At 39.2% G+C, this 17134-nt stretch overlaps 1 protein-coding gene across 2 annotated transcripts in view; it reads right to left on the bottom strand.

The window, feature by feature from the left end:
- The window catches only part of ssh1a (slingshot protein phosphatase 1a), a 62226-nt gene that overhangs the window by 30385 nt on the left and 14707 nt on the right, over positions 1 to 17134 (bottom strand). For both annotated transcript variants that reach the window (XM_057831727.1, XM_057831728.1), the window contains exons 3-4: positions 12015 to 12115; positions 6810 to 6874 (exon numbers count right to left, since the gene is read on the bottom strand). In XM_057831727.1, the coding sequence (XP_057687710.1) occupies positions 6810 to 6874; positions 12015 to 12115 (166 nt within the window). The remainder of the gene's footprint in view (positions 1 to 6809; positions 6875 to 12014; positions 12116 to 17134) is intronic.

Here is a 17134-nt window from a genome sequence, read left to right as displayed (position 1 = left end):
ATACATATACATATATATATATATATATATATATATATATATACACATATGGTGGAAAACACAGACAAGACTGAAAAAGCAGTTTCTGCTCTTGCACCCCTCTTTAAAAAAAAAACTGCTGTATTTTAAGCCAAAAGAACTGTTCTGTTTGACAGAACAATATGTCTATATCAGGGGTTCACAAACTATTCCACATCGGGCCGCTGTGGGTGCTGGATTTCTTTCCAACAAAACATGACGACACATGTGTACCAATCTGGTGTTTTCCAAGTGTAATCAGTTGATTGTAGTCAGGTGCTGCTTGTTTTAGCAGAAACCTCATTGGTTAAACGGTCTGTGCTCGATCGGTAGGAACAAAAACCAGAACAGAGGGGTCCTTGAGGACCGGTTTGGGAACCACTGGACTCCATATGCTGCCATAGTAGATTTCTGGCGCATTAAGCCTCCAAACTATTTTTAATTTGTCAGTTTTAACCTGGAAACCCCCGTTTACAGATGTCGCATAACCGCTTTTGTTTCAACCCAGCCATAAAAAGAAGGTAAATATATTTCTTGTTCAAAATGTCTGTCATTTTTAGCTAAGGATCATTGATTAATGTTTAATATTTTGTTTAAAAAAATGACTTCAAAAAATTATTCACTCGCATATTTTAAACTTTGAAACAAATTACGTCACAATGAAAAAAATGGTGTCTGTAAATAAGTCATGGATATCTACCTCATAACTTTGGCTCAATTTTATTTATTTTTTGTTACTGTCGCATTTTCCCTGATATGTTAGATGATAAATAATTGATCCAAACAAAGAAAAATTGGAAGAAGAAAAAAAAAAACGTTTAAAAGGGTAAAAATATGAAAAAGAACATCTCGACACTCCTTGATGTCTGCAATTTCTGCATCACGACCCTTGTTATTTACCATTTTTCACCCATAAAATCCCCCCAAAATCCGGCTGTGGCCATTCACATCTGTTTCTTGACATTCGATGATACATGCTCCATGGAGTATTTGGATCGAAACAAGGTCCGTGCGCGATAATATCTCGTTAAAATCATGGCGTCTTTAATTATGCTGCTCTCACCTGCAGTTAGGGTTTTGCTGTTTATTTATTTATTTATTTTTTTAAATGCCCTCCTGTTCAAAATTTTAAGCTTTCCAATGGTGTATCACACATGCATAATAGGACAATTTTGAAATTTTGCCAAATTGGGCAGAACTCAAGAGCAGAACCTCAAGTCACCTGTTTTTTTCCGCTATATATATACCGTATATTAATAAGCATCGTATACTTATGGTGTATCCAGGAAGTATTCACAGCAATACATGTTTCTGATGTTATTACATGAATCAACCTCCCGAAAATGAAAAGTTGAAAACATTGTTTTCCCCTCAAAACGTCACACACAACACTGCATGTGATTTTTTTTGTGTGTGATAATTTTGAAAATATGTTAAAAATAAGAAATCTCATCTCCCATCTTCTTGTAAGGTTTTTACAAATTATTTGGAGACTACATGTGGTAAACTCAGTTTTTGTTGTAGTAGTAGTAGTAGTAGTAGTAGCAGCAGTAGTAGTACAAGTAGTCATGGTAGTAATAGGCACATGACAGTCCCAATACCATCAGTAAAATGAAGCATGGAGGCAGGAAAATTATACTGTGGGTATGTTTTTCAGTGGCAGAAACTGGAAGACAAGATTAAAGCATCATTGTAAAGAGACATCCTGGATGAAACCTGATCCAAAGTGCTCTTAACCTAAGCTTGGCGCGACAGTTCAATCTTTCAGCAGGACGATGATGCCAAGTGCCCCGCCAATATATCAAAGGAGTAGCTTCAAGACAACTCTATGAATCCAACCTAATGACGCCCGAGAGGTGGCGCATAGAGTAATGTAGAAAAATACCTGAAATAGATGTACTAAACGTGGCATCGCTTCCAAAAAGGCTTCAAATTTGTTGCCAAAGATGCATTACCTATCATGACAAGCGGTATTGGGAAAGTTCATTTTCTGCATGAACTAGTTCAAATTGCAGTTCACAAATTTTAAAAACTGAACTGTTCAGTTCGTAGTTCACAATTCAAAATTTTGAACTAAAGTTAATGGTTAAAAAAATGAACTTTCGTAGTTATGTTCTTTCTTCTCCTCAATACTGTAATTTTCGGACTATAAGCCGCTAGTTTTTTTCCTTCATTATGAATCCTACGGCTTATAGTCCAGTGCGGCTTATTTGTTGATTTATTTGGGTTAATAGGTAACACTTTATTTAACAGTGGCGTTATAAGACCGTCATAATTATGACATGACACTATCATGCGCATTATTGAATGCTAACGACAGATGTCATTAAGTGTTATCCAGCAAATTACGTCACTTACTCCATTTATATTCAGCTTGGATCTTTTACATCCATTGAAAAGTGAGATAATTTGCCGGAAAGCACTAAATGACATCTGTTATAAGCATCCATTAATGCTCATGACAGTGTAATGTCATACAGTACCCTCCATAATTATTGGATTTGTAATAATTATGTGTTTTTTGGCTTCTAATAATTTTTTTTCTTCTAAATAATATGGGACCTTTATGGAAAAACAGAGAAAAATCCAACCTTCAATACAAGTGCATTTATTCAGTGGGGAAAAAATCCACATAAAGAAATCATTATTTGACATCAAATAATGTGTGTCACAATTATTAGCACCCCTGGTGTTGTTAATGATGCTGGGTCAGTGATGCTATTGGGCTGTTTCGCTTCCAAAGGCCCTGGGAACCTTGTTAGGGTGCATGGCATCATGAATGCTTTGAAATACCAGGACATTTTAAATCCAAATCTGTTGCCCTCTGCCCGAAAGCTGAAGATGGGTCGTCACTGGGTCTTTCAGCAAGACAATGACCCTAAACATATGGCCAAATCTACACAGAAATGGTTCACCAGACACAAAATCAAGCTCCTACCATGGCCATCTCAGTCCCCAGACCTCAGCCCCATTGAAAACTTGTTGGGTGAGCTGAAGAGGAGAGTACAGAGGAGAGGACCCAGGTCTCTGGATGATTTAGAGAGATTCTGCAAAGAGGAATGGCTGAAGATCCCTCTTTCTGTCTTTTCCCATCTTGTGAAACATTATAGAAGATTAGGTGCTGTTTTGTTGGCAAACGGGGGTCGTACAAAGTAGGGCTGCAGCAATCGATTATTTTAGTAGTCGATTAATCGATGAAGTAGTTAATTCGAATAATCGAGTAATCGGATAAGGAACATGAAAAATTAAAATACCTGAGTTGAGCCTCAAACGGTATAAAAAATAAATAAATGAAGCTCTATGTACAACAAAAGAACAATTTCCTAACGTACATAGCAAATGTCCGCTAGCTTAAATGCTATAAAATGCTACAGTGTTTTTTTTTTTTTTTTTTTTTTGCAATGCTCTTAATAAATGGTTCAGACTCATATTCCAACAAAAAAGGCTGAATATACTTATAAACTAAATTAGGAATGCATTAAAAAACATTATCTCAAACAAAAACTTAGCTTACATTGGTCTTAACAGGGAGCAGTTGGATTCAGCCATGTGGAATGAGGCAGACCAGAGGGCAGTGTATCCACCCTAATCAATAAAACTAAATGTAAAAAAAAACGTTCAAAAAAAAAAAAACTTTCAAAATAAAACATTACGCCACTTTAATTAAACGAATACTCGAAGCAACACAGTTTAATTCGAATATTTTTTTTTCTAATCGAATACTCGAGTTAATTGATTAATCGTTGCAGCACTAGTACAAAGTATTAACACCAGGGGTGCTAATAATTGTGACACACATTATTTGATGTCAAATAATTATTTCTTTATGTGGGATTTTTTCCCCACTGAATAAATGCACTTGTATTGAAGGTTGGATTTTTCTCTTTGTTTTTTTCCATTACGGTCCCATATTATTTAGAAAAAAATTTTTTAGAAGCTAAAAAACACATAATTATTATAAATCCAATAATTATGGAGGGCACTGTAATTATGATTGTCTAATGACAGTCTTATGGCGCCGCTGTCAAATAATGTGTTAGCAAATACCTTAAGTGGCAATTAATGAAACAACTGGAACAGTAACTGAAGAAATAATTAGCAAAGAACATGAATTTTGATTGTTTTGATCTGTAGCACTGCAATGCATGCTAGGAGGCATGTTGGACGACAACAGTGTTGACAGCAGGTGGCAGCAGAGGTTGATTGTCTCCCCCAAGGGAGCAGTGATGGGTTTGAACCTATTGGCTGCAAAGTAGGGCTGGGCGATATGGCCTTAAACATGTATCACGATAAATTGAACAGATTCATCTCAATAACGATAAATGACGATAAATTCGCCCAAGCGGACTGTTATATAATTTGAAAATCTGAATCAATGCATGAAATACAGATGAACTATTTCTTGTTAATTTATTTACCAGCATTCAATTTGATATACTGTATTTAACAATTGTACATGCAGTCTAAACATTAAGTTTATAAAAATGTATTGTAAGCAATAAGAATTCAAGTATGAACATTTATAACAGCGTGTATGACTTGAACAATGTACATTGTCAAAATCAATATGCCTGTGCAAACATGTAATTGTAACACAAATGACTTGCAGCTTGAACAGTACACTTCAAAAAGACAACTTATTGTTAATGGCTGCTGTGACATAATTATTAAATACAAGTGTTTACTTTATGGTTTAAGGTTTTTTTTCCCCCCAGTGCATTTTTTTAATAAATGCATGCACAATAAAAATAGCTGGGGCCATTTCTCGGTCATTATAAGTTTTGCCGTTGGATTGCACTTTATGCTGAATGCTTTACCATCACAAAAGCTATCAGAGGAATCACACACAGACAGAGATACAAAATAACGCCAAATAGTAATTGCTAGATGCAGTCCGTGCCCAATCCACTCATTAAGTTCAGCCGTTTCGACAAGGTTAGAGCCGCTATCCGACTCCATAACGTTCATTTGTAGCGTTAGCCGCTAGCTAGCGTTAGCCTGGCTACCAGTAGAAAGCACTGAAAGCACCATCTCCGGAAATCGTGAGAACAAAGGAGGACAGCGGGTGAAAGCCCGTCTGGATGCCACCAAGAGTCTACTAAATGTCGGTTGAAAGTTTGGTGAACCTCCCTTAAGCCACACTCCATCACGTTTTGCTTGTAGCGTTAGCTGCTAGCGTTAGCTTACCGGGCTTTTGTTTGATTGGCTTCCTGATGATCATGTGACTCCCTACGTAAGCACATTCACTGCTTTCTTAAAGGGGAATGAACATAGACGAACAACACAGAATCAAAGCGGGATGAAAAGACTATATTTTCTTGTTTTATTAATTTACCGAATTTACCGACATGGTCAAAATTACGTCGGTCATCGTTAAGAATTTCGGTGACGGTAAATTTTCGGTTTACCGCCCTGCTCTACTGCAAAGCATTTGGTTTGATGACAGTCATATGATGCTGCTGTCAAATTAAGTGTTACCGGTTAATATCTTTTAGTGTAAATATCCCATAATACAGTCAGGACAGCTACGGCTGATAGTATTACGTGGCTTATGTATTAACAAATGCCGTTTTCGTGCCAGATTTGGCAGGTGGCGGCTTATAGTCAGGTGCGCCTTATAGTGCGAAAATTACGATAAGTGCTGCAAGCTATTATTGGCGGAGGTGACAGACAGCAATTATTTTAATCCACTTGAACACTGAAACTGTGAGATTTCTCTTCATATTTAATTTCAAATCCGCGTCCGTACCTACCTGTTCGTAAAAATCCCTTACATGTTGGTACTGGGCCGTTGTTCTGTCAGATTTTGCACACCATCAGCAGTTACTCACAATGTTACTTATTGGTCCGATAATAGGAATTATGGCGTCATCGTCATCCCAATAAATCCAATAACACTATGAATAGGCCCCATAATATATAATATTTTTGGCACCGTGTCGGTGGATTGGAATGTGTGCATTTGAGTTGTTTCATGGTCCAAGACCACAAAGGTCTCCTCTACTGTTGCACCAAATGTTTTATCTGCTGACAAAGTACAATACCTGTTGGGTCTGTTGGTTTTAGTTCAGTGTTCATTGTTCAGGGGAACACATCGTCAATGATACTGACAAATTGATTGTGATTGACTCAAATTATATTTATTTGAAAAAATAAATATGGGCACTTTATTTGAAATCAAAACGGTTCTTGTCTTTGTTTTGTTCATGATAATAATGTTCATGTCGTCATGAACATTTTGGTTAAATCAAAGGCAAATCTATGCTGAATCCACCACTAGTATTTTTGGCCTACAGGTGTTCAAAAACCCATGTGAATATACATTTTAAAATTACATATATTATCGGTTATTGTATCGGCCTTGAGAAGCAGTAAGTTATCGATATCTGTATCGGTTTCAAAAAATGGATATCGTGCGCCCCTATTATTTGTGTATTCTTTTCACCAAATACTTTTTTACTTGTATTTCAGTACATTTTTTGGAGCACTACTTTTACTCGAGTAATATTATTTTGAAGTAATGCTACTCTTACTTGAATACAATTTTTGGCTACCCTACCCACCTCTGGTAAAATATCCCGGAGAGATTTATCTGTCCTAGTGTAGACGTAGCCTAAGGTGTAAAGGCGCTATACAAGTGTAACTCCATTTATCATTCTTCAAAACTAGTCATTAAGAGGATGCTTAGTGAAGATATGAAAAAAATAATGTGGCATACATTATGTAACATAACAATGTGGAAAAAGAGAAGTGCTGTAAATACTTTCCAGCTGCACAGTTTGTTTTCTCACCAGTTTGATCCGGTCTTCTGAGCGGAGAATGTTAATCATCACCTGTAGGTGTTGAGGTAAGTCCCCTGTTAAAGGAAATGGACAACCGTATTATCAGTGATTCAATTTGAAGTTTAAATACCTCATTTCAAGGGGTGTTAATGACCCTACTTCCAAATACAAGCTATCCACAGACGTTTTACTTCTTGACAGTTTCTGGTTTTAAAATGCACAACAAAACCACCATTACTAATTCCCTATGTCCCATTCCTCTTTATGATGCATCAGTTAAAATGAATGGCGACGGGGTAGGCAGGGGGCAACATTGTTTAAATAGGTCAACAACAGGTAAGCGACAACCGGTATGGGTGTCAGTCAAACAGGTTTTAATTACAACCTTTACAATGTAATCGACTAGTGACGTTCACAGCAACGAAACCAAATTCTGACAAACGTATCTCATATATTAGGGCATGAAGGTGCCAAATGAGAATAGTATCAACAGAATATTGCAGCATTTAAACTGTATTGAAAATGGGTGGACAGTTAAATGTAGTGTGCAAAAGTTTGTTATATTTTGCATTTGTCATGATGCTGAATTTACATTTTATACTACAAGTACAACCAATGTTAGGGCTGTCAACAGATTTGCAGGGGCCCGTGGACAAGAGACCATTAGATGGCTCCCCACCTCTGCCACCGGCTTGTCACAACAACATGCTAAATACTTTAATGCTTTGCAAGCAATAACAGTGTCCATTTTCAAATTATTTAATTGAGATGGACAGTTAAATTTAACAGACTGTACAGACGTAATGTGATGTGACACAATATAAACAAACAATTTCCATCTATTGTCCCATGTAGGCAACAATACAATACAACTGAGAGTGCTATGCCTGCCGGCAAAGCAACAAAAACAGTATGACTAAACATCCTGTGCCTGCCCCCTTTACATCCATGGGGTAATCAAGCCCTCAGTGATGCGCCTAGATTTTTTGACAGCAAAGTCATTTATAACATCAGTGAAATCCAGTTTTTGAGCAAGCCCACGCTCAATGGAATGGAGAGCATGGCTAGGTTGTTAAGCGCCCCATCCTCAGCTCTGACTGTGGTCTGCCTGACAGCTCCCAGTCTCTCCCTGACAGGCTCCTTTGCTGCTTGTTTGTGCTGTTTCGGTGATGGATTCGTATTAGCGTTTGTTATAATACACAGTGGGTTGTAAGCCCAAGATAAATCCAGCCGCCAGGTCCTGAGTGTGTTCAGCCTCGCGCACCTGCTCCCCACGGACTAACATATTTCCCTGATCTCCCATCACCTTCTCTCTCCTCAGCTCAACGCGTCCAGCATGTCTTGTCATACCGCAGCTCAACAGGCTACAAGTGGCCGGTGACAGACTTGAATCGGGCTTTGGTCACGGTGATAGCGAATGTAAACGTTGTGTTAGCAGCAGTTGTTCACTTACCGACATCGCCGTCTACAACCAACTCTAGCCCTAATTCTCTGGCTTCTTGTCCCCCTTTTAAAAACTTCATCATTTTTTCTCGTTCACCTCTCTGATCTTCATCTGTTTTTTCTTTTCTTCTCTGCGTACCCAATTTAGGACGACTTGCCATGTTTAGAGTTTATAAAAGTGACAAATTTTAATTTTCCGCTTCAGGGCACGTACGCCTTGAGTGCACCAAAGCGGGGTCAAACAATTCTCTGCTAAGATGGGGGGGGGGGTGCAAAAAAAGGAAAAAATATATATTTGAAATATTTAATATGTTAAAGTTTTTAAGTATAAATTGAGTAAAACATAATATTTAATCAGACAATGATTTTTTTTTTTTTTTTTAAAACGTGACCGTAAAGTAAAATAAAGGGTCATTCATGGGCCCCTACGGTCCTGAGGCCCGGGACCAGACACCCGGTTGCCCCCCCCCCATCGACAGGCTTCACCAATGTCACGATAACACTCCATGGTAATATGATTGAGTAATGTGATCTGGTGTACAGTTTTTAAAAATGTTTTGGACAAAATCAAGTGGATCAAACAGTTACAGTTATGTGTGAAAGTGAATTCATGGTCTGAGCTTGCATGGTTCAGAGGCAGCTGACTTGGCACGGTGCCTATTCCATAACAGAGTCAAACGGTCAAGAGTCCAAAGTAGAAAATTGTAACGCTGTATTATGCTTTATAGGAATTTTTTAAACAAGCTTATTAGCGGCAAACCCTAAAATGTCCCCTGCAACTGAGTATAATATAATGTAAATTGAGTCATTTCATGATCATTACATTACAGTACAATAATGTAAATATCTGATAATATGAATGACAAAAAAAACAAAAAAACAATTCATGTCAAAGGTTCACATTTCCTCCTGAGACGTAAATGCTTAGGGCTACAAATTGTAAAGCTGACACCCATATTCCACAAGACTGACCACACCAAAAATAATATAGTTGTAGCTGCTTAAGAGTAATTTGGTCACATTTCAGGTTTCATATGAGTCAATAAAGGCCAGCTAGAGGACAATCAAACAATATATTGCTCTAATAGTCTATATAGCATGATCTACAGCATCCCTACTGTGGACAGGATATACAGTGCTGGCCAAAAGTAATGGCACCCCTGCAATTCTGTCATGCTCAATTTCTCCCAGAAAATGATAGCAATTACAAATGCTTTAGTAGTAAAATCTTCATTTATTTTGCTTGCAATGAAAAAACACAAAAGAGAATGAAAAAAAAATTAAATCATTATCATTTTACACAAAACTCCAAAAATGGGTCGGATAAAAGTATTGCCACCCTCAGCCTAATATTTGGTAGCACAACCTTTAGACAAAACAACTCCGAACAACCGCTTCCGGTATTTATCAATGAATTTCTTACAATGCTCTGCTAGAATTTTAGACCATTCTTCTTTGGCCAACTGCTCCAGGTCTCTGAGATTTGAAGGGTGCGTTCTCCAAACTGCCATGTTCAGATCTCTCCACAGGTGTTCGATGGGATTCAGGTCTGGACTCATTGCTGGCCACTTTAGAAGTCTCCAGTGCTTTCTCGCAAACCATTTTCTAGTGCTTTTTGAAGTGTGTTTTGGGTCGTTGTCCTGCTGGAAGACCCGTGACCTCTGAGGGAGACCCAGCTTTCTCACATTGGGCCCGACTGTTAGGTTTTGTGTTTGTTTTCTCCTAGTGTGACTTGTCCCTGTGATTGCCCATTGATTTCACCTGTTGTAACTGCTCCTAGTGTATCCTCCAACCTCCATTCTCCTGTGCTCACCTGTTCCTCAATGTGTCGTTACCACTTGTCTGTGTGTATATATGCTCCTGGTTTCTTTTCACTCCTTGTTGCGTCATTTTCAATGATGCATGTCCACGTTCATGACAGCGTCTTCCCCAGTTCCTCGTGTTCCTCGTCCTGCTTCTAAAGTAAGTTGATTTGTTAGCCTGACTTTTGTTTGTTAAGACTTTTTGGATTCCCTCGTCATTTTGATGGTATTTTGTTTTTTTGTTGGCATTAAAACATGATTGCACTGACTTTTTTTTGCCTCGCTTCCCTTTACCTGCGTTTGGGTCCACACACCACCTGTTTGCCCGTTTCCTGACACCTACATTATGCTGCAAAATTAGTTGGTCGTCTACAGACTTCATAATGCCATGCACACGGTCAAGCAGTCCAGTGCCAGGAGTAGCAAAGCAACCCCAAAACATCAGGGAACCTCCACCATGTTTGACTGTGGGGACTGTGTTCTTTTCTTTGAACAGCTAGTTTTTTTTCCTGTAAACTCTATGTTGATTCCTTGTCCCAAAAAGCTCTACTTTTGTTTCATCTGACCAGAGAACATGCTTCCAAAACGTTTTTGGCTTTCTCAGGTAAGTTTTGGCAAACTCCAGTCTGTTTTTTTATGTCTCTGGATCAGAAGTGGGGTCTTCCTGGGTATCCCACCATAGACTCCCTTTTTCATTCAGACGCTGACTGATAGTACGGGATGACACCGTTGTACGTTCTGACTGCAAGACAGCATGAACTTGTTTGGATGTTAGTTGAGGTTCTTAATCCACCATACGCACAATCTTTTGTTGAAATCTCGTCAATTTTTCTTTTCTTTTCTGTCCACAACTAGGGAGATTAGCCACAGTGCCATGGGCTTTACACTTATTGATGACACTGCGCACAGTAGACACACGAACATTCAGGTCTTTGGAGATGGACTTGTAGCCTTGAGATTGCCCATGCTTCCTCGCAATTTTGCTTCTCAAGTCCTAGACAGTTCTTTTGTATTCTTTCTTTTCTCCATGCTCAATGTGGTACACACAAGGATATAGGACAGAGGTTGAGTCAACTTTAATCCATCTTAACTGGCTGCAAGTGTGACTTAGTTATTTCCACCACCTGTTATGTGCCACACATAACAGGTGCTGTTAACTCATTCACTTCCAGCCATTTTCACCGGAGCAAGGCCCTTCGCTCCCGGCCATTTTACTGGATTTTGATGGATTTTGCAAGGCCCACAGAAAATTCTGTTCTATTGCTATATAAACATGGAACCCAAAACTTACCGAAATATGTGTGGAGCACAAATACCAATTAGCATTGCATTGTGAATACAGCATAAACGTCTCACAACTACTAATTCTCCCACGTTTAGAAGAAATAACATGAGTATGGAATGGCGCTGCCCCCAAACGGCCGGTGGCATTCTCTTCACTCTTAATGTCCATAAACGGCCTCATTGTAATCTGTTTGAGGCAATATGCGAGCGGGTCATAATTGCATGCGTTAATTGCGTCAAATATTTTAACGTGATTGATTAAAAAAAATAATTAACGCCCGTTAACGCGATAATTTTGACAGCCCTAGTAAAATGATAATGATTTAATTTTTTTCCCATTCTTTTGTGTTTTTTTCATTGCAAGCAAAATAAATGAAGATATTACTACCAAAGCATTTGTAATCGCAATCATTTTCTGGGAGAAATTGAACATTATCTGAAAGAATTGCAGGGGTGCCAATACGTTTGGCCAGCACTGTAAGCACTAGTCTGACCAAGGGTGTAGTTTTGCATCGGGACAGTAGGGACATAACACTAGCAACTTTTCACGATGCTCAAATTGTCCCCACCAACTTTTAAGCAACGGACTATTATGGCCAAATAAAGAAAAGGGGTAAAATGGGACTATGTAATAAAGTCGTACTATTGCTATACTAATGCTACCATGTTTGTTTTTGGTTCTTACCTGCATGTTTGTGGTGAGGATGCACTTTTTGGCCCTGCTGAGAGCTTCCTTGTTGTAGGAAGAGCGCAGCACCCTTTACCATAAAGAAGCTCTCACTCAGGCTGGAAAACAAAAAAGGAGACTTGTGTTGACATCAGCTGATGCTAAAGATCAAACACCATGCAGCATTCATACACCTTTGCCATTTTAAGTCTTTTATGTCACTAATTATATATATATATATATATATATATATATATACATATATATGATCTTTATTCAGGAGTCACACGGGGTGTCCATATCACATAAATCAACAGAAAAATGACGTAAGAAAACACAGAAACAAAAACTGAAAAAACAAAAACAAGAAAAAGGCACAAACTAGCTCTGCACAACAAACAGGCTTTTACTCTAATGGCGCCACATGCTTGACCTACATCTATAACTATTTTTAGGATCCGTTATTTTCATTAAAATACTATTTTCGGACTCATTTAACCGACACATGAACTTATACATCAGATTTCTTAGTAGCGCTTTAAAGGTGGGTAACCCAGAATTGACAAATAATTGGCTGGCGCTGTACCATCTAGGCACCTGCAATAACAGCCTCAAGGCATCATTATAAGCTACATTTAGCCTCTGTATGGACTTCGCTAAGTACCTGGTCCACAGGTGAGCAGTGTATAATGGTGTGCAATATGCCCTGAACAGTGATATTTTCACGTGGATGGAACACATAAAAAAAAGTTTCTTAAGCATATTTGCCTGTGCATAAAGTTTACTGCATTGACGGTGAATGTCCCTGTCGTCTGAAAAATGTCCAAGATATTTAGCCTCATTGCAGTCATTTAGAGCTTTTTTGACCCAGAAAGAAGCGAGGGAATACAGCCCCCCTATCTTCTTTAGATCTTAAAATCATAATGTTACTTTTCTCTGCATTGTATTTGATGTCAAATTGGTCACCAAACTGAGAACATAATGAGAGTACCTCCTGTAAGCCAGCACTACATGGAGAGAGCACCACCACATCATCCGCATACATAAGATGGTTAATGATAGTGCTTCCTACAACACAGCCAGTATTACATCTATTGAGACGGTTGGACAATTCGTCCATGTATACATTGAACAGATATGGTCAGAGTATTCCTCCCTGTCTCACACCATTACCAACTCTGAAGGAAGAAGAAACCGTGCTACCCCACTTAATGTGAACAAGTTGATTTGCATAACAAAAGGCTAGAATACGGATGACATATTTGGGCACCCCCCTTTGTGTCAACATAAGAAAGAGTTTGCTATGATTGATCCGATCAAAAGCTTTTGATGAATCAATAAAGCATAAAAACATTGTTGAGTTCAGGCCTTGATACTTCAGTAGTAATTCCTTCAACGCAAATACGCACATATCGGTTCCATGTTTTCTTTTGAATCCAAACTGATTGTCACTTGTGGAAATAAATGTAGCTATTCTGTTCAGTATGATTGTCTCCAGCACTTTAGACAGCACACTGGCCAGAGCAATCGGTCTATAGTTATCTTTACAATTAATTTTCCCAGTCTTATCTTTTATAATAGACTATGCCTTAGACGAGTCATTAATGTAGTTTTCCGTGAAGACGCTTTAAGAGTACAACAGTCCCGATTACTTATTCTCTCGTACCATTGCCTCAATGCAGTACAACACTGCGTGACAAGCATAACACGTGCCAAGATTTATTTCAATCTAACTAATTGCAAATAACTCCATAACTCATCACACCAGTCTATAAGATTCAGGGAGTTTTCAGGTTTGCCATATGATTGACACCAGCGAATTAAAAAAGTGATTCCTCAAGGCGGAACTCATTCCATTTCTCCGAAAAAGACTGAGCACATTCATCGTTGGACTTGGCAGAGGATTGTGCCCTCCTCCTTTGCAGGCGAACCTTGACATCATTAGGAAAGTTTGAAACTGTTGAATGACAGGTACACACCTATGTACCAATACTATGGTACTATGTAGGTAATTAAGAATGACTAAAAAGAAAAATATTTTCCCTTGACACAGTTTAAAAGCTACACCAAATCACGTCACAAAAACAATGTTCATATTCAAAAACACTGCAGGAAAGACTGTATTTCATAGTATTTGAGAGTTGTAGTGTCGAAAAAATGGGAATGATGAAATGCGAAGCAATTACTGTAGCTCAGACAAAATCAAAGTAATATTATTTCGTTGTGAAATGCAAAGAAATCCTACAGAAATATTGGGACATTATGCAGGAACTGAAAATCCACAACCACCGGGCCAGGTACCGGTACGTGGCACATAAACTACCGGGCCGCACAGAAATAATAAATAATTTATCAACGACCGCATTCTGGCCTGTGCATCTTAACACACCAGTCTGCTTTCCTACTCTATTACTAGTCCGCGTAGAAATATGTGGAAGTCGCCCTCTATTGGTGGCCGCCATAAGGGATGTTTACACACCTCAGTAGCAGCCCAGCGTCGGTTAATGTAAACAGTAATATTAGCTGCCTGTTGTTGGCTGTGTGCTGCGGGCGGCACACCTCAGCAATGGTGGGGTACTTCCGGTCGTTTTGCTCAGCTTAGTCAATACAGTGGGGAGAACAAGTATTTGATACACTGCCGATTTTGCTGGTTTTCCCACTTGCAAGCCATGTAGAGGTCTGTAATTTGTATCATAAGTTCTCTTCAACTGTGAGGGACGGAATCTAATACAAAAATCCAGAAAATCACATTGTATAATTCTTAAATAATAAATTTGTATTTAACTGCATGAAATAAGTATTTGATACATTACCAACTAGTAAATATTTCGGCTCGCAGTTCATTTTTAAGAACCCCTCCTGTTCTCCACTCATTACCGGAAGTAACTGCACCTGTTTGAACTTGTTACCTGTATAAAAGACACCTGTTAACATGCTCAAACAAACAAACTCCAACCTCTCCACAATGGCCAAGACCAAAGAGCTGTGTAAGGACATCAGGGATAAAATAATAGACCTGCACAAGGCTAGGATGGGCTACAGGAAAATAAGCAAGCACCTTGGTGAGAAGGTAACAACTGTTGGAGCGATTATTAGAAAATGGAAGTTCAAGTTGACGGTCAATCTGCCTCGTTCTGGGGCTCCATGCAAGGTCTCACCTCGTGGGGCATCACTGATCATGAGGAAGGTGAGGGATCAGCCCAGAACTACACAGCAGGACCTGGTCAATGACCTGAAGAGAGCTGGAACCACAATCTCGAAGAAAACCATCGGAAACACATTACGCCGTCATGGATTAAAATCCTACAGCGCATGCAAGGTCCCGCTGCTGAAGCCAGTGCATGTCCAGACACGTCTGAAGTTTGCCACTGACCATCTGGATGATCCAGAGGAGCAATGGGAGAAGGTCATGTGGTCGGATGAGACCAAAATTGAACTTTTTGGTCTAAACTCGGCTCATCGTGTTTGGAGGGAAAATAGGGATGAGTACAACCCCAAGAACACCATCCCAACCGTGAAACATGGAGGAGGAAACATCATTTTTTGGGGCTGCTTCTCTGCAAAGGGTACAGGACGACTGCACCGTATTGAGGGGAGGATGAATGGGGCTATGTATCGCCAGATCTTGGCTGACAACCTCCTTCCTTCAGTGAGAGCCCTGAAGATCGGTCATGGCTGGGTCTTCCAGCACGACAACGACCCAAAGCACATAGCCAAGGCAACTAAATAGTGGCTCCGTAAGAAGCATCTTAAGGTCCTGGAGTGGCCTAGCCAGTCACCAGATCTGAACCCGATGGAAAATCTATGGAGGAAGCTGAAAGTCCGTGTTGCCCGGCAGCAGCCCCGAAACCTGAAGGCTCTGGAAAAGATCTGCATGGATGAGTGGGCCAAAATCCCTGCTGCAGTGTGTGCAAACCTTGTCAAGGACTACAGGAAACGTTTGGTATCTGTAATAGCAAACAAAGGTTTCTGTACCAAATATTAAGTTCGATTTTTGTGACGTCTCAAATACTTATTTCATGCCATTAAATGCAAATTCATTATTTAAAAATCATACAACGTAATTTTCTTTTTGTATTAGATTCCGTCCCTCACAGTTGAAGAGAACTTATGATACAAATTACAGACCTCTACATGTTTTGCAAGTGGGAAAACCAGCAAAATCGGCAGTGTATCAAATACTTCTTCTCCCCACTTAAGAATAAAACTGGATAGGGTGTCATCATAGAAATCAATTGGAGTTAGCATCTATTTTTTTTATATCTATGTGCGCTTGTCCTTGTTCCCGGAAATAATAAGCCCACATGCAAGCGAACACGACTGAAAAACAGACTTCTGTCGACAGCTTTTTACAGGGAAAAGGCCACCTGATGAGTCAGAAGAGGAGCCTACGTCAAGTCCACTCTGCAAAAGATGTGTCCAAAAGTTAGCAAACGAGGCAATGAAGCCTTCAAAGCTGCTTCGCACATAGAGACCAAGCACCTTGGAATACTGGTCCTTCTCAAAAAATTAGCATAGTGAGGGCCACCACGTCAATGTACTGAGAGCATCACACCTCGTGACGAAACGTAATGCTAAAGCCAAGAAACCTTCCACGATCGGAGAAGAAAGTATGGCCACGACCAAGGATATTTGCCGTCAATTTTGAGGAGAGGCCACTTTTAAAATGTTGATTCAGCATCTGGTGAGTTGCATTTTTCCTGCACATAACGTTAATTTTTTAGCCCTGTCGTGTTATTTTATATTTACTGTATTTTTCTGCCACACATTGCCGGTCCGTGCAAAAAAAAAGACCCATATCAACCCAGTCCGCGGTGCAAAAGAGGTTGGGGACCCCTGCCTTAGGTAACCACAGACTGACTCCTTGATTAGAGCTAGAGATCGAGCAATATGGGTTTTTCAGGACCGATACCAATTATTAGTAGTTAGAGGGGCCGATAACCAATTTTTGGAGCTGATATTCATTTGCAGCAAAAATGTAAAAATTGGCGGGAAAAAAATGGATAATGCAAACACTGAACTTCTTTGACATGCCAAAAACATGTTTATTGAATCACACAAATAGAAAATAATAGCTCCAGAAGTGCCTAAATTTCCTGTCCAAAAAGGTAATGGGTGTTTTTTATTGCCTAAAAAAC

Source organism: Corythoichthys intestinalis, chromosome 3 (assembly GCF_030265065.1).
Source record: "Corythoichthys intestinalis isolate RoL2023-P3 chromosome 3, ASM3026506v1, whole genome shotgun sequence".
In the NCBI taxonomy this organism is placed as follows: Eukaryota; Metazoa; Chordata; class Actinopteri; order Syngnathiformes; family Syngnathidae; genus Corythoichthys; species Corythoichthys intestinalis.
The sequence above is the reverse complement of the archived record's forward strand: the minus strand, read 5'-3'. Positions and strand labels throughout refer to the sequence as shown.